The sequence below is a fragment of the Lynx rufus genome, unplaced genomic scaffold (assembly GCF_022079265.1).
Source record: "Lynx rufus isolate CCGP_SWC_20201006 ecotype Redwood Valley unplaced genomic scaffold, mLynRuf1.p SCAF_7, whole genome shotgun sequence".
NCBI classification, from domain to species: Eukaryota; Metazoa; Chordata; class Mammalia; order Carnivora; family Felidae; genus Lynx; species Lynx rufus.
The window spans coordinates 83,208,481-83,225,977 of NW_025814889.1; the positions used below are offsets into that span (position 1 = coordinate 83,208,481).

The 17,497-nt window shown below is 42.8% G+C and overlaps 1 protein-coding gene and 1 pseudogene across 2 annotated transcripts in view; both read left to right on the forward strand.

The window, feature by feature from the left end:
• The window catches only part of HSD17B6 (hydroxysteroid 17-beta dehydrogenase 6), a 50,173-nt gene that overhangs the window by 21,805 nt on the left and 10,871 nt on the right, over nt 1–17,497 (forward strand). For both annotated transcript variants that reach the window (XM_047066749.1, XM_047066748.1), the window contains exon 2: nt 14,879–15,211. In XM_047066749.1, coding sequence (XP_046922705.1) covers nt 14,899–15,211 — 313 coding nt within the window. In that variant the 5' untranslated portion in view covers nt 14,879–14,898. The remainder of the gene's footprint in view (nt 1–14,878; nt 15,212–17,497) is intronic.
• LOC124501942 (60S ribosomal protein L31-like) lies at nt 3,331–4,916 on the forward strand (annotated as a pseudogene).

The following is a 17,497-nucleotide window of genomic DNA, read 5'->3' on the forward strand; positions in this document are numbered from 1 at the left end:
ATAGTGAGTGACTATATAGGCTCTTTGTAAAATTGCTTTGCTGGAAACTTGTAAGCAAGGTGCCACGTTGATTTTGTTTAAGGGTCTTTATTGACTCTGTAAAGTTACCCTTTGTTCCTTCAAACTGTCTAGTCATTTTGGAGTCCATGCCCATCTCTTTAAAATACGACATTCCAGGAGCACCTGAGTGGCTCAGTCTGTTGAGCGTCTGACTTCGGCTCAGGTCCTGATCTCGCATTCGTGGTTTTGAGCCCTATATGGGGCTCTGTGCTGACAGCTCAGAGCCTGGAGCCTGCTTTGGATTCTGCGTCTTCCTCTCTCTCTGCCCTTTCCCTACTTGCACTCTGTCTCTTAAAAAATAAAATTAAAAAAATGTTAAAAAAATATGACATTCCAGTTAAAGCTTTGGTAATATAACCAATGTTTCTAACTATGTCCTGTTAAAAGGAGAACAGATTCTCACTGAATTTATGTAAATAGCTAGTTATTTTGTCATGAAAAGAATACTCAAGAGTTTTTGGAGGGATTGGGTAGGGAGAGAAAGTAAATGTTTAATCTTTGTTCACAAAGTTATATATTACCAAATTGTTGATAGTTTAAAAATGAAATATGAAAAAGAAAAATTTTAAACAAATTTTTAAATGTTTATTTATTTATTTTGAGAGAGAGAGAGAGAGGAGCACGAGCAGGGGAGGGGCAGAGAGAGAGAGAGAGAGAGAGAGAATCCCAAGCTAGCTCCATGTTGCCAGTGCAGAGTCTGATGGAGGGCTCGAAGTCACAGCTTGAGGTCATGACCCGAGCTGAAATCAAGAGTTGGACACTCAACTGACTAAGCCACCCAGGTGCCCCTTAAAAAAAAATTTTTTTTAATGTTTATTTATTTTTGAGAGAGAGAGAGAGAGTGGGGGCGGGGGGGAGGGCACGCAGAGAGAGAAGGAGACACAGAATCCGAAGCAGGCTCCAGGCTCTGAGCTGTCAGCACAGAGCCCGATGCAGGGCTCAAACCCATGAATCGTGAGATCATGACTTGAGCTGAAGTCGGATGCTTAACTGACAGAGCCATCCAGGTGACCAGGCGCCCCTTAAAAAGCAAAATTTTAGAGAACCAGTGATGTTTTATTTATTGTATTGTATTGTATTTTCATTTCATTTCACTTTATTTTATTTTATTTATTTTTGAGAGAGAGAGAAAATGAGAGCAGGAAAGGGGCAGAGAGAGAGGGAGACACAGAATCTAAAACAGGCTTCAGGTTCTGAGCTGTCAGCACAGAGCCAGATGCAGGGCTCGAACTGGTGAACTATAAGATCATGACCTGAGCCAAAGTAGGATGCTCATCTGACTGGCCACCCAGGTGCCCCCGTTTTAAACAAGAGTCATAAAAATTATAATCCTCTTTCTCAGTTCATTTAGTCCTGTGTTATTAATTCCTATTCTGTTTGAATACAGTTTTTCCGCTAGTTTTGGAAATTCTTACCCAGTTCAGTTGTATGATCTAAAAGTTATCAGAAATCTATATTCTGGAGTACTTGTTAGATTCCTTTTCATGAACTTCTCTGAAGGTAAAACACATTTGCAGGAAGCGTTTGTAAAAACAACTGAGTAAAACAGTAACTATGTGTAAATGTCTTAAAAAGGTCATGGTTAAAGGTCTGATTAGAGTTCATTACAATGTGACTGACAATGAAATTTGGTTATTTCTGTTACACAACACTTCAAGATAATAACTAGAATTACAAGTGATAGCATATTCTAGGACATATCAAATTTCTAGGTTTCATACAATTTGTAGAACACTTATTTACATAACATGTATCTACATAAATATAATCAAGGAAGGTTTAGCATCACTTATTTTACAACACTTCCCGTGAAGTCTAACATACCAAATAAACCTAATTGGTTTCATATTTCTCTTTTATGAGGAGAACAAATCTTTTAAAATGTTCTAGGGACCTTTAGGAAAACTTAAATGTTTGCGGTCAAAAGACTTCTTTAGAATTTGATTTTGGAAAGTTTGTCAAAAGATATCAGAGAGACTTTAAAACGCTTGGTCAAATAGGATCATAGGTCATTGTGAAACAATACTCAGTTATCCATTTAACCAAAGTGACATTAGGACTTTGTGGACAAATGCAGAAAGTTAAATAGTTGTAAAAAGCCTTGACTCTTTTAACATTAAAAAAACTCAGTTTTTTTTCTTCTGAGTAATGAAAGATCTGGTAAAGATAAAACATAGAACCTTTGTTTCTCTAGGCAAATTACATTAAAGGTAAAGATAAACCTTTTTTACAGTGTTTTATTAAGGACAGACCAATAATCTAAGAAAACCATCCTTTTAACAGAGGAAAACCAAAATCCGAATTTTGCACCAGTATACTCTTGACATTAAAACTCAGTCTTAAACAAATTCTTTTTTTTTTTATTTTTTATTTTTTTTTAAATTTTTTTTTTTCAATGTTTATTTATTTTTGGGACAGAGAGAGACAGAGCATGAACGGGGGAGGGGCAGAGAGAGAGGGAGACACAGAATCGGAAACAGGCTCCAGGCTCTGAGCCATCAGCCCAGAGCCCGCCGCGGGGCTCGAACTCCCAGACCGCAAGATCGTGACCTGGCTGAAGTCGGATGCTTAACCGACTGCGCCACCCAGGTGCCCCTTAAACAAATTCTTTTAATCTTAGCTAGCTTGACCACACATTAAACTTCCTTGTCAATGATTCCTTTTCCACAAACCTTTTACAACTTCTGTTGTAGCAAATACTCGATGCCCAGGAAGAGACAAGCGACATGCACTTGGGGAATCAGGGAAGACTGATTATTTCACACAGGTGCCAGCCTAGCAGAGTCGCCTCCAAAGGCTGAGCCCTGAGCCTTGGTGTCAGCCTCTTTGTGGGTGGGATTGCAGGGGCTCAAGAGGAAAAAAAAAAAAGAAAAAAGGGAGGAGCCATTTACCAGTTGTGCTGTGAGGGCAGTTGGTGGATGCAGGAAGAAAGCAAGATTACAGAAGCCAAAAACAAGTAAGGGGCATATCCGGCCTTGGACATCTGGCTGGCCCCTTTTATCTTGCTTTTACCAGCTTTCCTTCTCACTTCCTTTTTTACACAATTAAAAAAAAAAAAGTTCTAGGACGTTTTCTTTTCTTTTACATTCAGATTTTGTCCTAAGTTTTCTGCCCTTAAATAACCAGCATCCCATCTAGCAAGCAGAGGGGAGCTTCACTGAGCTTCAGTAAAGGAAAGGTTTTACAAGGCAGAGAGAGGGCATTGCGTGAAGAGAAATGTATTATAAAAAGGAAAGTATTGTCTAGGCAAGGTTGCCCTTCTGAGGAGGAATGCGTCTATCTGAGGATTACTTCCAAGAAATCCAGTTTGGCTGGTTAAAGATTACATTCCGGCAGGAGTGGGGGGAGTTCAAACTGCAGGTGATGTATTAAGTCTTGGTTTACAGATTTGGGGCATTAATGTAAGTGACTCCATTTTGGGCTTGTGATTTTCTATTTAACAACTGCAAACTGGCCTTTGTGAGTTGGATTATAGATGCAGGGCCTAAAATCATCTGGTGAAGGGATTATACTTTCTCTGGTGGGCCCCTGGGGAATGCTGAAGGGGAATGACATGGCTAAGACTGGGCCTGAGAAAAGTTAACCCAGCAGTGGTGTGTAGAATGAACTGGAAAGTAGGAGACAAATTAAGAGGAGGGTTTAGGGGTGCCTGGGTGGCTCAGTCGGTTAAGTGTCCGACTTCAGCTCAGGTCATGATCTCACAGTTCGTGAGTTCGAGCCCCGCGTCAGGCTCTGTGCTGACAGCTTGGAGCCTGGAGCCTGCTTTGGATTCTGTGTCTCCCTCTCTCTCTGCCCCTCCCCCACTCATGCTCTGTCTCTCTCAAAAATAAAGATTAAAAAAAAATTTAAGAGGAGGCTTTAGGCCAGATGAGAAGAGTGAAAGTAAAATCCCAGGTAGAGTGTAAGAAAGGGCAGAGGAGTGAGAAATAGTATTAAAGAATCTGTAAGGTTTGGTTTCCTTTCCAACCAAGGTCCAGCAGAATAGTTCCCACAAAGAAGGGTGGTGAGAAGAAGGAGGGTTGTTCTGTCATCAAGGAGGTAGTGACCAGAGAACACACCATTCACGTTCACAAGTGCATCCACGGAATGGATTGCACGAAGTGTGCCCCTCAGGCGCTCAAAGAGATCTGGAAATTTGCCATGAGGAGATAGGAGCTCCAGATGTGCATGTTGACAACCAGGCTTAACAAAGCTCTCTGGGCTAAAGGACTAAGGAATGTGGGCTAAAGGAATAAGGAATTGTTGCATCCACACGACTCCTGAAACAGAATGCTTCGGGCACCAGTGACAGTCACAACAAAGTTTATTGCAATGAGAGGCAAGGCCAACCCGATCGGGACCAACACTCTTGACCAGAGTGCGGCCTCGAACAGCCAGGGTACAGAGTTTTTATAGCCGACCACATCATCTTATCATCACCTGGGAACAGAACAAAGAAATAGTCCCCAGATGGGGGTGGAAACAGTTCAGACCTTCTGCGGTTAAGCCGCAGCCAGTTGACCTCCTTGACCCTGCCTCTGGCCCACCTTCTCAAAGTTCTCAACATGCCCTTGCCCCGATCCAATCAAACACCAATCCAGTTGATTTCCCTTGAACTTTTGTTCCCTTGATTGATAGGACAAGGCTGTTATCTCTTAACCTACAGTGTCAAAACAAAGCTGTTATTTCCCAAGGCTACAGGTTAGCTCTACACCACAATTTAACCCTTACAGAATGTTCCATACCATATCTATGCGTGGTTGTCCAGAAAACATAATGAGGATGAAGATTCACCAAACAAGCTCTATATGTTGGTTACCTGTGTACCTGTCACCACTTTCAAAAATCTATAGTTAATGTGTATGAGAACTGGTCACTGATGGTCAAATAAAGGTATAAAATTGCCAAAAAAAAGAGAAATCTGTAGGGTTTGGAAAGTGACTGAATGTGAAACGTGAGGAAGATGGAGGAGCCAAAGACTGGGCAAGGCTTTGCAGCCAGGTGCTAGGCAGGTCAGGTTGAGTAGTGCTGTCTTGGCTTACACTTGCTTCTATGTGTGTTTGTGGAATTAGATACTTTCTAAATATCTACAGAGCGGGGCATCTGGGTGGCTCAGTTGGTTAAGCATCTGACTTCCGCTCAGGTCATGATCTTGAGGTTCATGAGTTCCAGCCCCACGTTGGGCTCTGTGCTGACCGCTCAGAGCATGGAGCCTGCTTCATTCAGATTCTGTGTCTCCCTCTCTCTCTCAGCCCCTCCCCCACTCTCTCTTTCTCAAAGATAAATAGAAAAAACATTTTAAAATTAAAAAAAGTATCTACGGAGAAGGAAAAGGCCTGCAGGGACACGTACTGTGTATTGTATTATAATTACTACTTTCAAGAAAAAGACAAATTATGCAGGGAATACAACAGTGACATATAATCGTAGTCAATCAGTTGGGTGCAGTGGCATTGCTTTTTGGTTTTGTTAAAAACAAACAGGGTCGGGGCGCCTGGGTGGCGCAGTCGGTTAAGCATCCGACTTCAGCCAGGTCACGATCTCGCGGTCCGTGAGTTCGAGCCCCGCGTCGGGCTCTGGGCTGATGGCTCAGAGCCTGGAGCCTGTTTCCGATTCTGTGTCTCCCTCTCTCTCTGCTCCTCCCCCGTTCATGCTCTGTCTCTCTCTGTCCCAAAAATAAATAAACGTTGAAAAAAAAATTAAAAAAAACAAAACAAAACAAAAAAACAAACAGGGTCTTCCACTTCCAGAAGTGGATAATTGTTTATTCAGTTCAGTTACATCCTGGACTGAAGCCTTGGTGTAGGTGCTGTGTCCGTTATAAAGATGAATCATTCACAGAACCGCGCCAGGCATACCAGTCCAGGTGGAAAGCTGAGTTACATGGGAGAGGTATGAATAGATTGTTATGGGAGAGCAGATCTATCTGCTGGTTGACGAGATCTATCTGCTGGTTGAGAAAGCTTTGTATGGAGGAAGTGTGAACTGCTGAATCTTCCAGGACAAGATACTATTTGACAAGCAGAGGTGAGCAACAAGGGCATTTATGGAAAAGGAGTGGGACGAGCAGAGCACAAAAAAATGGAGAACAACAAGCTTTTTGGTTTGGATGGAACATAGGCAGTGTGAGTGGGCCTTGTACACCCAAAAAAGGTTTTACGTAGATTTAGATGATTTTTAGTAGGTTCAGTGCTTTTCAGGCAGTAAGATCAGCAGAGCTGTGCTTTGGGAAACTTAACCAGAGAGCACTGTGTGGATGAGAGGGGAAGGGACTGACGCAGTGGGGGTAGTGAGAAGGCTTCTATGATAGGCCAAGCAAGAGGCACTGAGTGTTGAAGGCTTGAACAATGGATGTGGCCATAGGAATGAAGAGGAGGGGACAGATGCTCCTTGACAGCCTCATCTCCTCAAGGGATGCATTTGGCAAGGAAGAGGAACTGTCAGAGCCTTGAGACTAAAATGTAATACAGATAGAAATTGGGAATTCTAGAGGAGAAGCATTTTTAGGAGAGAAGATGATGAGTTCTGCCTTGGATATATTGAGTATCTGGCTAAACGTCTGGCTGGAGGGTATTTAAGGAAATTAGAAATGCAGGACAGAGCCTCAGAAAATGGTCAGGTCGGGCTTATAGATCTGGATAGCTGTGTGGAGGGGAGAGTTGAAGCCTTAAGAGGGAATGAGATTGCCAAGGAGGGAGTGAGGAGCAGGCAGGGAAGGATTCTGGGACAGAACATTGGGGAATCTTTGCATTTAGGGTGTAAGGAAGGAGAGGAGGAGCCGAGGGGGAGGAAGGAAAGGGATGCCGTGATGGAAGCAGGAGAACCAGGCAAGCGGAGTATCTTGGAAGTCGAGGATGGAACGTGTTCCCAGAATTGGGTAGTCAAGATGGAGCAGGTGATGGCTTCTGACTGTGAGAGGAGGGAGCTTAGGTGTGAAAAGAAGGCCAGAGCCAGACCATGGAAAGTGTTCAGGGGAGAGATAGTAGGGTGTAGTGATTTGATCCTGTCTCTACTACTCATCGTCTGTTTGGCTTCGGACAATTGACTTAATTTTTGCCTAAATCCGTGCCTCAGTTTCCACATCTGAAAAATGGGCACAATGATTGCACAGACCTCATGAGGTTTTTATGTGAGGATCTGTATGTGTGTGTGTTGCTTTGAACAGTGCCTGGCACAAGTTAAGTTCTAAATGACTGTTCACTGTTATTACTATGTGCCAAGCTGAGGAGTTTTGACTTTCTCTGTGGGTGATGGGGGTCATGGACAGGCCCCAACAAACGCATGGCATGATCTGAAAGCAATCACTTCCTTCACCCAAGACCCAGTTGGAATCTGAGAATCAGATAAAATCACTAGAAAAAAGAAAGTGCTAACTATTGCAGTGATATCTGAGAAGGAAGAAAGATAAAAGGCCTTGGGAATTGGCTGCTAGGTCCTTGGTGAGCTCTGAGTTTCCAGGGAGTGATGGGAATGGATGATGGAATACAAGGGTTTGGGGAATGCATGGGCCGTGAGACAATAGAGACCCCATACTTACACTCTTTGAATATTTTGACCATATGGGGTAAGAGGATGGTTATTTAGGAGGTGGGAGGGTAGCATGGAGGAGGAAGGACCAAAGAAGCAGCCCAGAAGACAGACAGTATAGAGACATTTAGAACAGAGATGTCCGCAGTGGACGTTGCATACCCTGAAATGTGAGGCAAAATGTGGGTATGAATTAGATTGTGCAGGCCATTGGTTTGGAAGTGAGGAGGATGAAGGTGAGCTGATCTGGATTTTGGCAGGGAGGCAAGATGTGAGCTCATCTGTGGAAGGAGAGCCCGATGATCATGAGGTTGGGAAATTGAGAAGGTTGGGAAAGACTTGGAACAGGTGTTATTGGGAAAACATAGGACAGGGGTCAGATAGAGGCAGATAGAGGATTTTATCTTGTATAAATGAAAGTCCAACCAAGATGGGGTATCATTGATTTGTTGTAGAAATAACCAGTTTGTTTTCTGGCCTTTCTCTAGTTCTGCTTGGCACTAGGGAATGTGGATGGTAAAGGCTTTGCGGGTGCCAGGAAAACACCCCTCAAGTGGCTGGCCATGGGACCTAGATTGTGTAAGGTGGTAAATGAAGCCATAAGAGGACTGTAATAATAGACTGAAGAAAGAGAGGGCACAGTGGGAGGAAAGAGACAGGGAGGAGTGAGGGAAGGAGGGGAAAAGCCCTAAAGATGAGGGGGCTGTAGTCAGAGCTCTTTCAACTTTCAGGATCTTCGTGGGGGAGCATCTTCAAACAATGAAGATGAAGTTGGTGGGGGGGGGGGGTGGGGGAGGTGGTCAGGCATGAAGTAAATAGTAGATATTAATTTATGCATTGTGATTATAAAGGTATTTCTGAGTTCAACTTCAAAACTCCTTAAAGAAAATTAACCAGGCAGCAGCACGTGGATGAGAAGGAAAGAGACTGACAATATTGTCAGAAAGCTAAGTTCTTATTACCGTAACAGGAAGTCACTTGAAAACGTCTAGCATTGATAAATCAAGAAAGAGCAGTAAAAACATATACATCTCCTGGGTCAAAGGCGGAAACATAAATGATTGCACAGCTTTTGTAGATGAATGGTTGTAGAAACAAGCAGGCTACTTTGGGTTCCATATTTGAAGTAGTCAAGGCATCTTTAGATATTTTAGATATTTGATTGGTGTTCTGGTTTGGCCCATGTTTAGAGATTCTGTCTGGTCTGGCCAATCTCTTCTCCCAGTGCAGTCTTCTTGCTGCTAAGTATGCCATGGTTGAATAGTAATACCCAGGGAGGCTGTGCGGCCTAAACTTCCCTCTAATTGGGGAAATGGGTTTTCATCTTTGATTAGCATCAGAAAATTACTCTTTTAGTCAACTAACAGGCAGGAGGAAGCCCTGTTACTACAGTGCACCAGAGAATGCCGGTTGGGCAGAACAGAAGCAGTTGACTACAGAACACAAGGCTCTCCGATTGGAGAAAGACTGAAAGCTTGGGGTGGGAGAGAGAATGGGGAGGTGGCGGGAGAGGGGGAAAAGACGTGGGAAGAGAGGGAGCATTAAATATCTCTGTCAACTATTTTCTCTCCCTCACTAGCTCCTTCAGGTTTACTCCCTTATACCCTTGGTGGTTCTGGACCCAATTACAAATGTGTTGGTGGGGGAGTGGGGGAAGGTTTCTCCCTACCCACAAGCAATTCTCTGTGACACCAGCTGGATGTCCTCCAAATCAACTCCGTTCTGACACTCTCTACCAGGAGATAGCATCAGATTCCACAGATTCCACAGGTTAAAAGTTCAGTCCTGGGGACGCCTGTGTGGCTCAGTCGGTTAAGTGGTTAAGCGTCTAACTTCAGCTCAGGTCATGATTTCATGGTTCGTGGGTTGGAGCCCTGCATTGTGGTCTCTCTGTTGTCAGCGCACAGCCCGCTTCAGATCCTCTGTCCCTTTCTCTCTGCCCCTCCCTTGTTCTCTCTCTCTCTCAAAAATAAGCATTAAAAAAAAAAATAGAAAACTAACCTTTAAAAAAAATTTTTTTTAACGTTTATTCATTTTTGAGAGATAGAGAAAAAGCATGAGCAGGGATGGGGCAGAGAGAGGGAGACACAGCATCTGAAGCAGGCTCCAGGCTCTGAGCTGTCAGCACAGAGCCCGACGCGGAGCTCGAACTCACAAACTGTGAGATCATGACCTGAGCCAAAGTCGGATGCTCAACCGACTGAGCCACCCAGGTGCCCCGAAAAATAATCTTAAAAAAAAAAAAAAAATTCAGTCCTGCAAGACTGCTACCCAACCCCCACTTCAGGTGCCAGTTGCCAGCCCAGATTATCACCAGTGCTTCCAACTGACTGGCTACACATTCGAAGTTCCAATGGCCCCCTTTCTGGGTTGTATTAATTTGCTAGAGCACCTCATAGAACTCACAGAAACACTTAACTGTAAGAACAAACTGCTGATTACCAGAGGGGAGATGGGTGGGGGGGATGAGTGAAGTAGGTGAAGGGGATTAAGAGCACACTGGGGTGCCTCAGTGGCTCAGTCAGTGGTCATTATCTTGAAGTCCGTGAATGCAAGCCCCACCACTGGGCTCTACACTGACAGCTCAGAGCCTGGAGCCTGCTTCGGGTTCTGTGTCTCCCTCTCTCTTTGCCCCTCCCCCACTCTCACTCTGTCTCCTTCAAAAATAAACAAACATTAAAAAAATTTTTATTATTTTTTTTTTCAACGTTTATTTATTTTTTGGGACAGAGAGAGACAGAGCATGAACGGGGGAGGGGCAGAGAGAGAGAGAGACACACACAGAATCGGAAACAGGCTCCAGGCTCTGAGCCATCAGCCCGGAGCCTGACGCGGGGCTCGAACTCACAGACCGCAAGATCGTGACCTGGCTGAAGTCGGACGCTTAACCGACTGCGCCACCCAGGCGCCCCTAAAAAAATTTTTAAAAATCACACTTACAGTGATGAGCACTGAGCAACGTAGAGAATTGTCAAATCACTATATTGTACACCTGAAATGAATATAACGTTGTATGTTTACTGGAATTAAAAAAAAACTCACAACAATATCTTACGTACTAGGTTACTGGTTTATTATAAAAGGATATTACTCGGGAACAGCTAGACGGAAGAGATGCATAGGGCAAGTAATAGGGAAAGGATGCAGTTTTCATGCCCTCTCCCAGCATGTGACTCTCCCCTAACGTCCATGAGAAGTTTTCTGAACCTTATTCTGTTTTTTAATAGAAGCTTCATTACATAGGCATGACTGATTTAAATCATCGACCATTGGTGGTTGAACTCAATCTCCAGCCCTTCTCCCCTTCCCAGAGGCGGAGGCGTGGGTGGAACTCGTTCTAACCCTCCACATTGTTGGTTCCCTCATCCTTAGGTGTGATCCCAAAGTAACCTCATTAACATAACAAGACATCACTTAGGAAATTCCAAGTGTTTTAGGAACACTGTGCCAGAAATGGACAAAGACTGTATATATATATTTCCTTTAAAAAAAATTTTTTTACAATTATAGAATTTTATTTATTTATTTATTTATTTATTTAATTCTTTTTAACTTAATTTTATTTTTTTAAAATTTACATCCAAATTAGTTAGCATATAGTGCAACAGTGATTTCAGGAGTAGATTCCTTAATGCCCCTTGCCCATTTAGCCCATCCCCCCTCCCACAAACCCTCCAGTAACCCTCTGTTTGTTCTCCATATTTATGAGTCTCTTATGTTTTGTCCCCCTCCCTGTTTTTATATTATTTTTGTTTCCCTTCCCTTATGTTCGTCTCTTTTGTCTCTTAGAGTCCTCATATGAGTGAAGTCATATGATTTTTGTCTTTCTCTGACTGGCTAATTTCACTTAGCATAATACCCTCCAGTTCCATCCACGTAATTGCAAATGGCAAGATTTCATTCTTTTTGATTGCCGAGTAATACTCCATTGTATGTATATACCACATCTTCCTTATCCATTCATCCATCGATGGACATTTGGGCTCTTTCCGTACTTTGGCTATTGTTGATTGTGCTACTATAAACATTGGGGTGCATGTGCCCTTTCAAAACAGCACACCTGTATCTCGCGGATAAATGCCTAGTAGTGCAATTGCTGGGTCTGGGGTAGTTCTATTTTTAGCTTTTTGAGGAACCTGCATACTGTTTTCCAGAGTGGCTGCACCAGCTTGCATTCCCATTTAAAAAAAAAATTTTTTTTTTTGGTATGGGCATTTAAAAAAAATTTTTTTTTTAAATATGAAATTTATTGTCAAATTGGTTTCCATATAACACCCAGTGCTCATTCTAACAGGTGCTCTCCTCAATACCTATCCCATTAAATTTTTTTTTTAATGCTTATTTATTTTTTTAATGTTTATTTATTTTTGAGAGAGAGAGACAGAGCACAAGCAGGGGAGGAGCAGAGAGCGAGGGAGACACAGAATCTGAAACAGGCTCCAGGCTGTCAGCACAGATCCCGACGCGGGGCTCAAACCCACAAACTGTGAGATCATGAGCTGAAGGCGGACGCTCAACCGACTGAGCCACCCAGGCGCCCCTTTAATGCTTACTTATTTTGAGCGAGAGACAGAAAGACCACAAGGCGGGGAGGGGCAGAAAGCGAGGGAGACACAGAGTCGGAAGCAGGCTCCAGGCTCTGACCTGTCAGCGCAGAGCCCAACACGGGCTCAAACTCATGAACGGCGAGATTACGACCTGAGCTGAAGTCGGATGCTTAGCACCCATACATATATTTCTTATTATAAATCACAGTATCACAACCCTTCAATCCCCTGGTAGCTACTGCCTTCTTTCCTCAGACTCTTTTGAAAAGAATCTCTCTTTGGCTCCGCTTCCTGCCCTCCAGTCCATCCATCAGCCCACTGCAGTCTGACTTCTTTACTGTTAACTCCCTAAGAGCCTTATTTAGATCACCGGTAACCTGCTATATTCAGTGGACCTCCACGTGGCAGAGTTGATCTGCATTAAGCCCCTATTCCCTTGGCTTCCTTTGGCTTTCTTTCTCCTACTTCTCTGACTCATTATTCCGGTTATTTTCTTCTCCTTTGTTTCCCCCGCCCCGCATATTTTCATTTAATTTATTTATCTAACAGCATTTATCTAACAACATAGCACTAGTTATGTACCATTCACTGTGCCGGATGCGGATGAATACACAGACCGGGCTCTCAAAGGCTTTATAGTTTACAACTGGGGAGAAGCAGTGTTAACAAGTTAGCGGACATTAGGATACACACTCGAGTGCAGGCTGCCGTGGGATGCCAGGGAGGGCGTGGTCTAATTTGTTAGGCCAGTGGTCAGGTTAAGAGGGATCAGGAAAGTCTTCCGCCTGGACCACTCTTCCCCCACTTGCCCAGAGCTATACCTAATCTCTCAGTGCTCATCTATAAAATAATGTGGCAGTCATGGAGGTGTGTTCCTCAAATGTCTTTTCAAGAGAATCTGCTTTGAGGAGTGCCGTTGCTCACAGCCTCCAGCTGTTGCCTTTAGATCTGATATGGTGTGTATACTGAGGCACACTTCTGGGCACTGCCAACCAGTTGACTGAGTATGGTGGCAGTACTAGAGCCCAGCCAGTACTGGCCAGTGTGGGATTCTCCTGGTCAGTATTTACTCAAAGATCCCCAATTGGCTTGGCTGCTATCCTGCAGTTTAAGGAGCTTACTCTCAACTCCTCCTTCCTTCTCTCTTCTTTTGGAGGCATCAGACCTGCATTATCACCTACTCCTACGCTTTCCCCTTTATCCTGTAATGGTATTTTCCCCAGGGAATCACTTGCATGTCTAATTCTGTTTTGGCATTTGAACCTAACACAGGGATATGACAGGGCCTGCCTTACAGTGCTGTTGGGAGAACAGAGTCAATGTATGTGAAATGCCTAGAACAGGACCTGTTACACAGCAAGTGTTATGCTATTATTGTTGTTAGCTATTATTATTGTATTATCCTTTAGATCTCAACTTCTATTTTACTCTCTCTAGAAACCTTCTCAGATCTCCCCAGAGTGCTCCAACAGCATCCTGTCCTTACTTCTATTCCGTTGCTTTGTTTTCTTGTTGGCCTTCACACTTGGACAGTGAATTCAATGAATAATAGAACCTTGTTGTGTCTATTGTTGTGTATCAGTGCCTAACATTGTGTCTGACTCATAGGAGATGTTAACTTGATGTCTGCTGAATGAAAATGTTAATTCAGCTGAGTACTAACAGATGAGTGTTATTTGCCAAGTGGATGATGTCTGGGAAAGAAGCAATTGTTGAGAGAATTGTGTACTGTGGTGTGAAAGGCCTGTACTGTGTGGGGGTACTGAAAGCTGCTTGTTATGAGTAAAGAGTAAGGTATAAGAGAGATGTGGTAAAAAAGGAGGCTAAGGAGTAGGTCAAGGGCCAGAGCACCGGGAAGGCCTGAATGCCAAGCCAAGGAGTCTGAATTACGTCGACCCAACCTTATGCAGGCATTGGGGTGCAGGCCTTATGATGTCCTAATGGACTCACCCATCTTTGATGGTGTTTTATGTCTTTATGAAACATGTGTTAGTTCACCCAACACTAAATTGTTCCAAAATGGTGGCTGTTTTTCTAGAACTACATGAAGAAATGTAGGCATAATCATTTCAACAATGCATCTGATTGGTCTTTATTTACAAGCTGCTTTGGCTGCACAGTTGGGTCTCTTAACTGATCTCTTTAACTTCATCACAGTCCATTTAAATATACCTTCCACTCCCATTGTGAGACAGATCTCTTTAAAACTAAATCTGCTAATCTTACTCCTCTATTTAATACCTTCCAATAATAGCACACTCTGGATACCTATAAGACAACGTCCAGATTCCTTAGTGTGACCCACAAGGAACCCCATAGTCTGAGCCTTCACTACCTCTGTATGTTCTGTACTGCATGGTGCTGAACTGCTATAGGTATTAGGAAGTTATGCTGCTCACCACTTCATTTATGTACACACTGTTGCTGCCTAGAATGTTCTTTCATCTGGGTCTACTTTTTGAATGCTTAGCTATCTTATAGGCAGTAGTTACAACATCACTGCATCTCTGAAGCCATTTCTAACTTTGTGGGCAGTGGTTTGCAGCCTCATTAGACTATGTGTATATTGGTATGGCACCCCCCACAATGCATTGCACTTGTTTGGTTCCCTCCAGTTCCCTCTCTAGACTGTGGTTCCTTGAGTGTTACTGAAGGTGAGTCCCCAGCACCTGGGGCAATGCCTAGCACAAAGCATATACTCAATAGATAACTGGTTAAAGGAAAAAGGACAGAATAAAATAAAAGCTCTTCTCTTTCTTTTGAAGGGGAAGGAGATCCCCTCACCATGTGGCTGTACCTGGCGGCCCTCGTGGGCCTGTACTACCTCCTGCGCTGGTACCGGGAGAGGCAGGTGGTGAGCGACCTCCGAGACAAGTACGTCTTCATCACGGGCTGTGACTCGGGCTTCGGGAACCTGCTGGCCAGGCAGCTGGACCTGCGAGGCTTGAGGGTGCTGGCCGCGTGTCTGACGGAGAAGGGGGCAGAGCAGCTGAGAGACCAGACATCAGACAGGCTAGAGACAGTGATCCTGGATGTCACCAAGACAGAGAGCATCTCTGCGGCCACCGAGTGGGTGAAGGAGCGTGTGGGAGACAGAGGTATAGAGAAGTATTTTCTTCTTTCATTTACTTAGGCATCAAGATGTTAAAAGTTTTCTCTCTCTGTATAAGATCTCAAAAGCAGGGTTTAAAAGGCTGACTTTTCCATTTGAAGGACAGTCGTGATCTTATGTGGTGTTTCATTTCCTTAACAACGTTTACCTTGAAAAATGAGCCCAGTAGATTTGAAGCTGTTATCTCACCTTGCCAATGGAATATTTAAAACCACAATTCTTTGTGTTTGAAGAATTTTCAAGGTATTCTTAAGAACTTGAGTCTTCTCCCCTTGGCTACCTTTAAAATATAATCATTCCTTCAGTCAGCCTTACATGTGAAAATTGACTTGGAAATTGATTTCAGTATATTATTTCCTGTTTGAGGGTATACTCCAGGCAGAGCTAGGAATTATACATAGTTACAGCCTCTGCGCTTTGCACAGCACTTTATTTCTGTTGTATGGTTATTGGTATTGTTTCACACTTTGCTAGAGTGTGAGCTCCTTGAGGGCCCCTCTTACCCATTATTGTATTTCCAGTTTCTGACATATTCCCAGGTACCTGTTAAGGACTCAACAAATGTTGAATAGATCTCATTTACTCATAGTTTTATTTGTTGCTTTGGTGCCCTTGATATTAAAATCATCACTTGTTCCTTACACCTGAATTTCAAACTACTTGCTGGACTGCTCATCTGGAATTTCTGCTGGTGCCTCAAACTCACCAAACCTAAAGGAAGACTCTTTACCTTATCTTTTCCTCACCAAATCTGGTTGTTGTTGTTGTTGTTGTTGTTTTGTTTGTTTCAGTCTTTCTCTCTGTGCACTATGTCACTATTCCTGCAGTTACACACACTTGTTCCCTCAGAGCCTTTTTCCTTCCTTATACTTAAAACATTTTAATATCCCCATGTTCTAAATGAATCTCTTGTAAATAGCATATAGCTACATGTAAAAAAATAATGCAGTTTTTTTTTTTTTTTTTACCTAGGACATTTCACTCATCTACACTTACTTAATTGTTCATATGTTTGGATTTATTTCTATGACATTCTTTTTATGCTTTTTATTTGTCCCATTTTTTTCTTGCTTCTTTTCCCACTTTTGAATTGATTGACTTTTTATTCCACCTTTTCCATTACTAAGTTGAAAGTAATATATTCTGTTTCTTAAATTTTTTTTAATGTTTATTCATTTTTGAAAGAGAGAGCACAAGCAGGGGTGGGGTGGAGAGAGAGGGGGACACAGAATCCAAAGCAGGCTCCAGACTCCGAACTGTCAGCACAGAGCCGACTTGGGGCTCGAACCCATGAACCGCGAGATCATGACCTGAGCCGAAGTCGGACGCTTAACTGACTGAGCCACCCAGGTGCCCCAAAAGTAATATATTCTGTTTCGTTAGTGGTTTCTCTAGGAATTTTAACTGCATATTTAATCATTCAAGTGTAAAATTAACATCTTTGCCTTCTTCTGATCAATCCAAGGCTCTCAGAACACTTGAACTCCATCCCCTGCCCCGCTCCCCCACATGATGGCATTGCTGTTATATATTTTATTTCTATTTTTTTTTTTGGCCCTACAATATATAATGTTTGTTTAGATTTATTTCCTGTTTACCATTTTGTTTGCTTATCATTCTTTTTAGAATCTTCCATATAAAATTACTTTCCTCCAGGGGCCCCTGGCTGGCTCAGTCAGTGGAGTGAGTGACTCTTGATCTGGGGGTTTTGAGTTCAAGCCCCACACTGGATAGAGATATTACTTAAAAATATAATCTTAAAAAAAATAAAATAAAACTACTTCCCTCCAGACTGAATATATTCTTTAGAATTTAGAAAGTGTTGTGGATAAAATCTGTTTTTTTTTTTAAGTTTATTTATTTTTTTTGAGAGAGAGAGAGAGAGAAAGCATGAGTTGGGAGGGGCAGAGAGAGAGGGAGAGAGAATCCCAAGCAGGCTGTACACTGTCAGCACACTTGGGGCTCATTCTTACGAATTGTGAGATTATGATCTGAGCCAAAGTTGGATGCTTAACCCACTGAGCTAGCCAGGTGTCCCTGTTTTTATTTTCTTCCTTTTTTTACATTTCTATATTATTTATTTATTTATTTATTTATTTATCTATTTATTTATTTATTTATTTTAGGTAATCTCTATACCCAAGGCAGGACTTGAACTCACAACTCTGAGATCAAGAGTTGCATGCTCTACAGACTGAGCCAACCATGCACCCTTCTTTTTTCACATTTTTTAAAGTGTCTTTATTTTGCCCTTATTCTGGAAAGATATTTT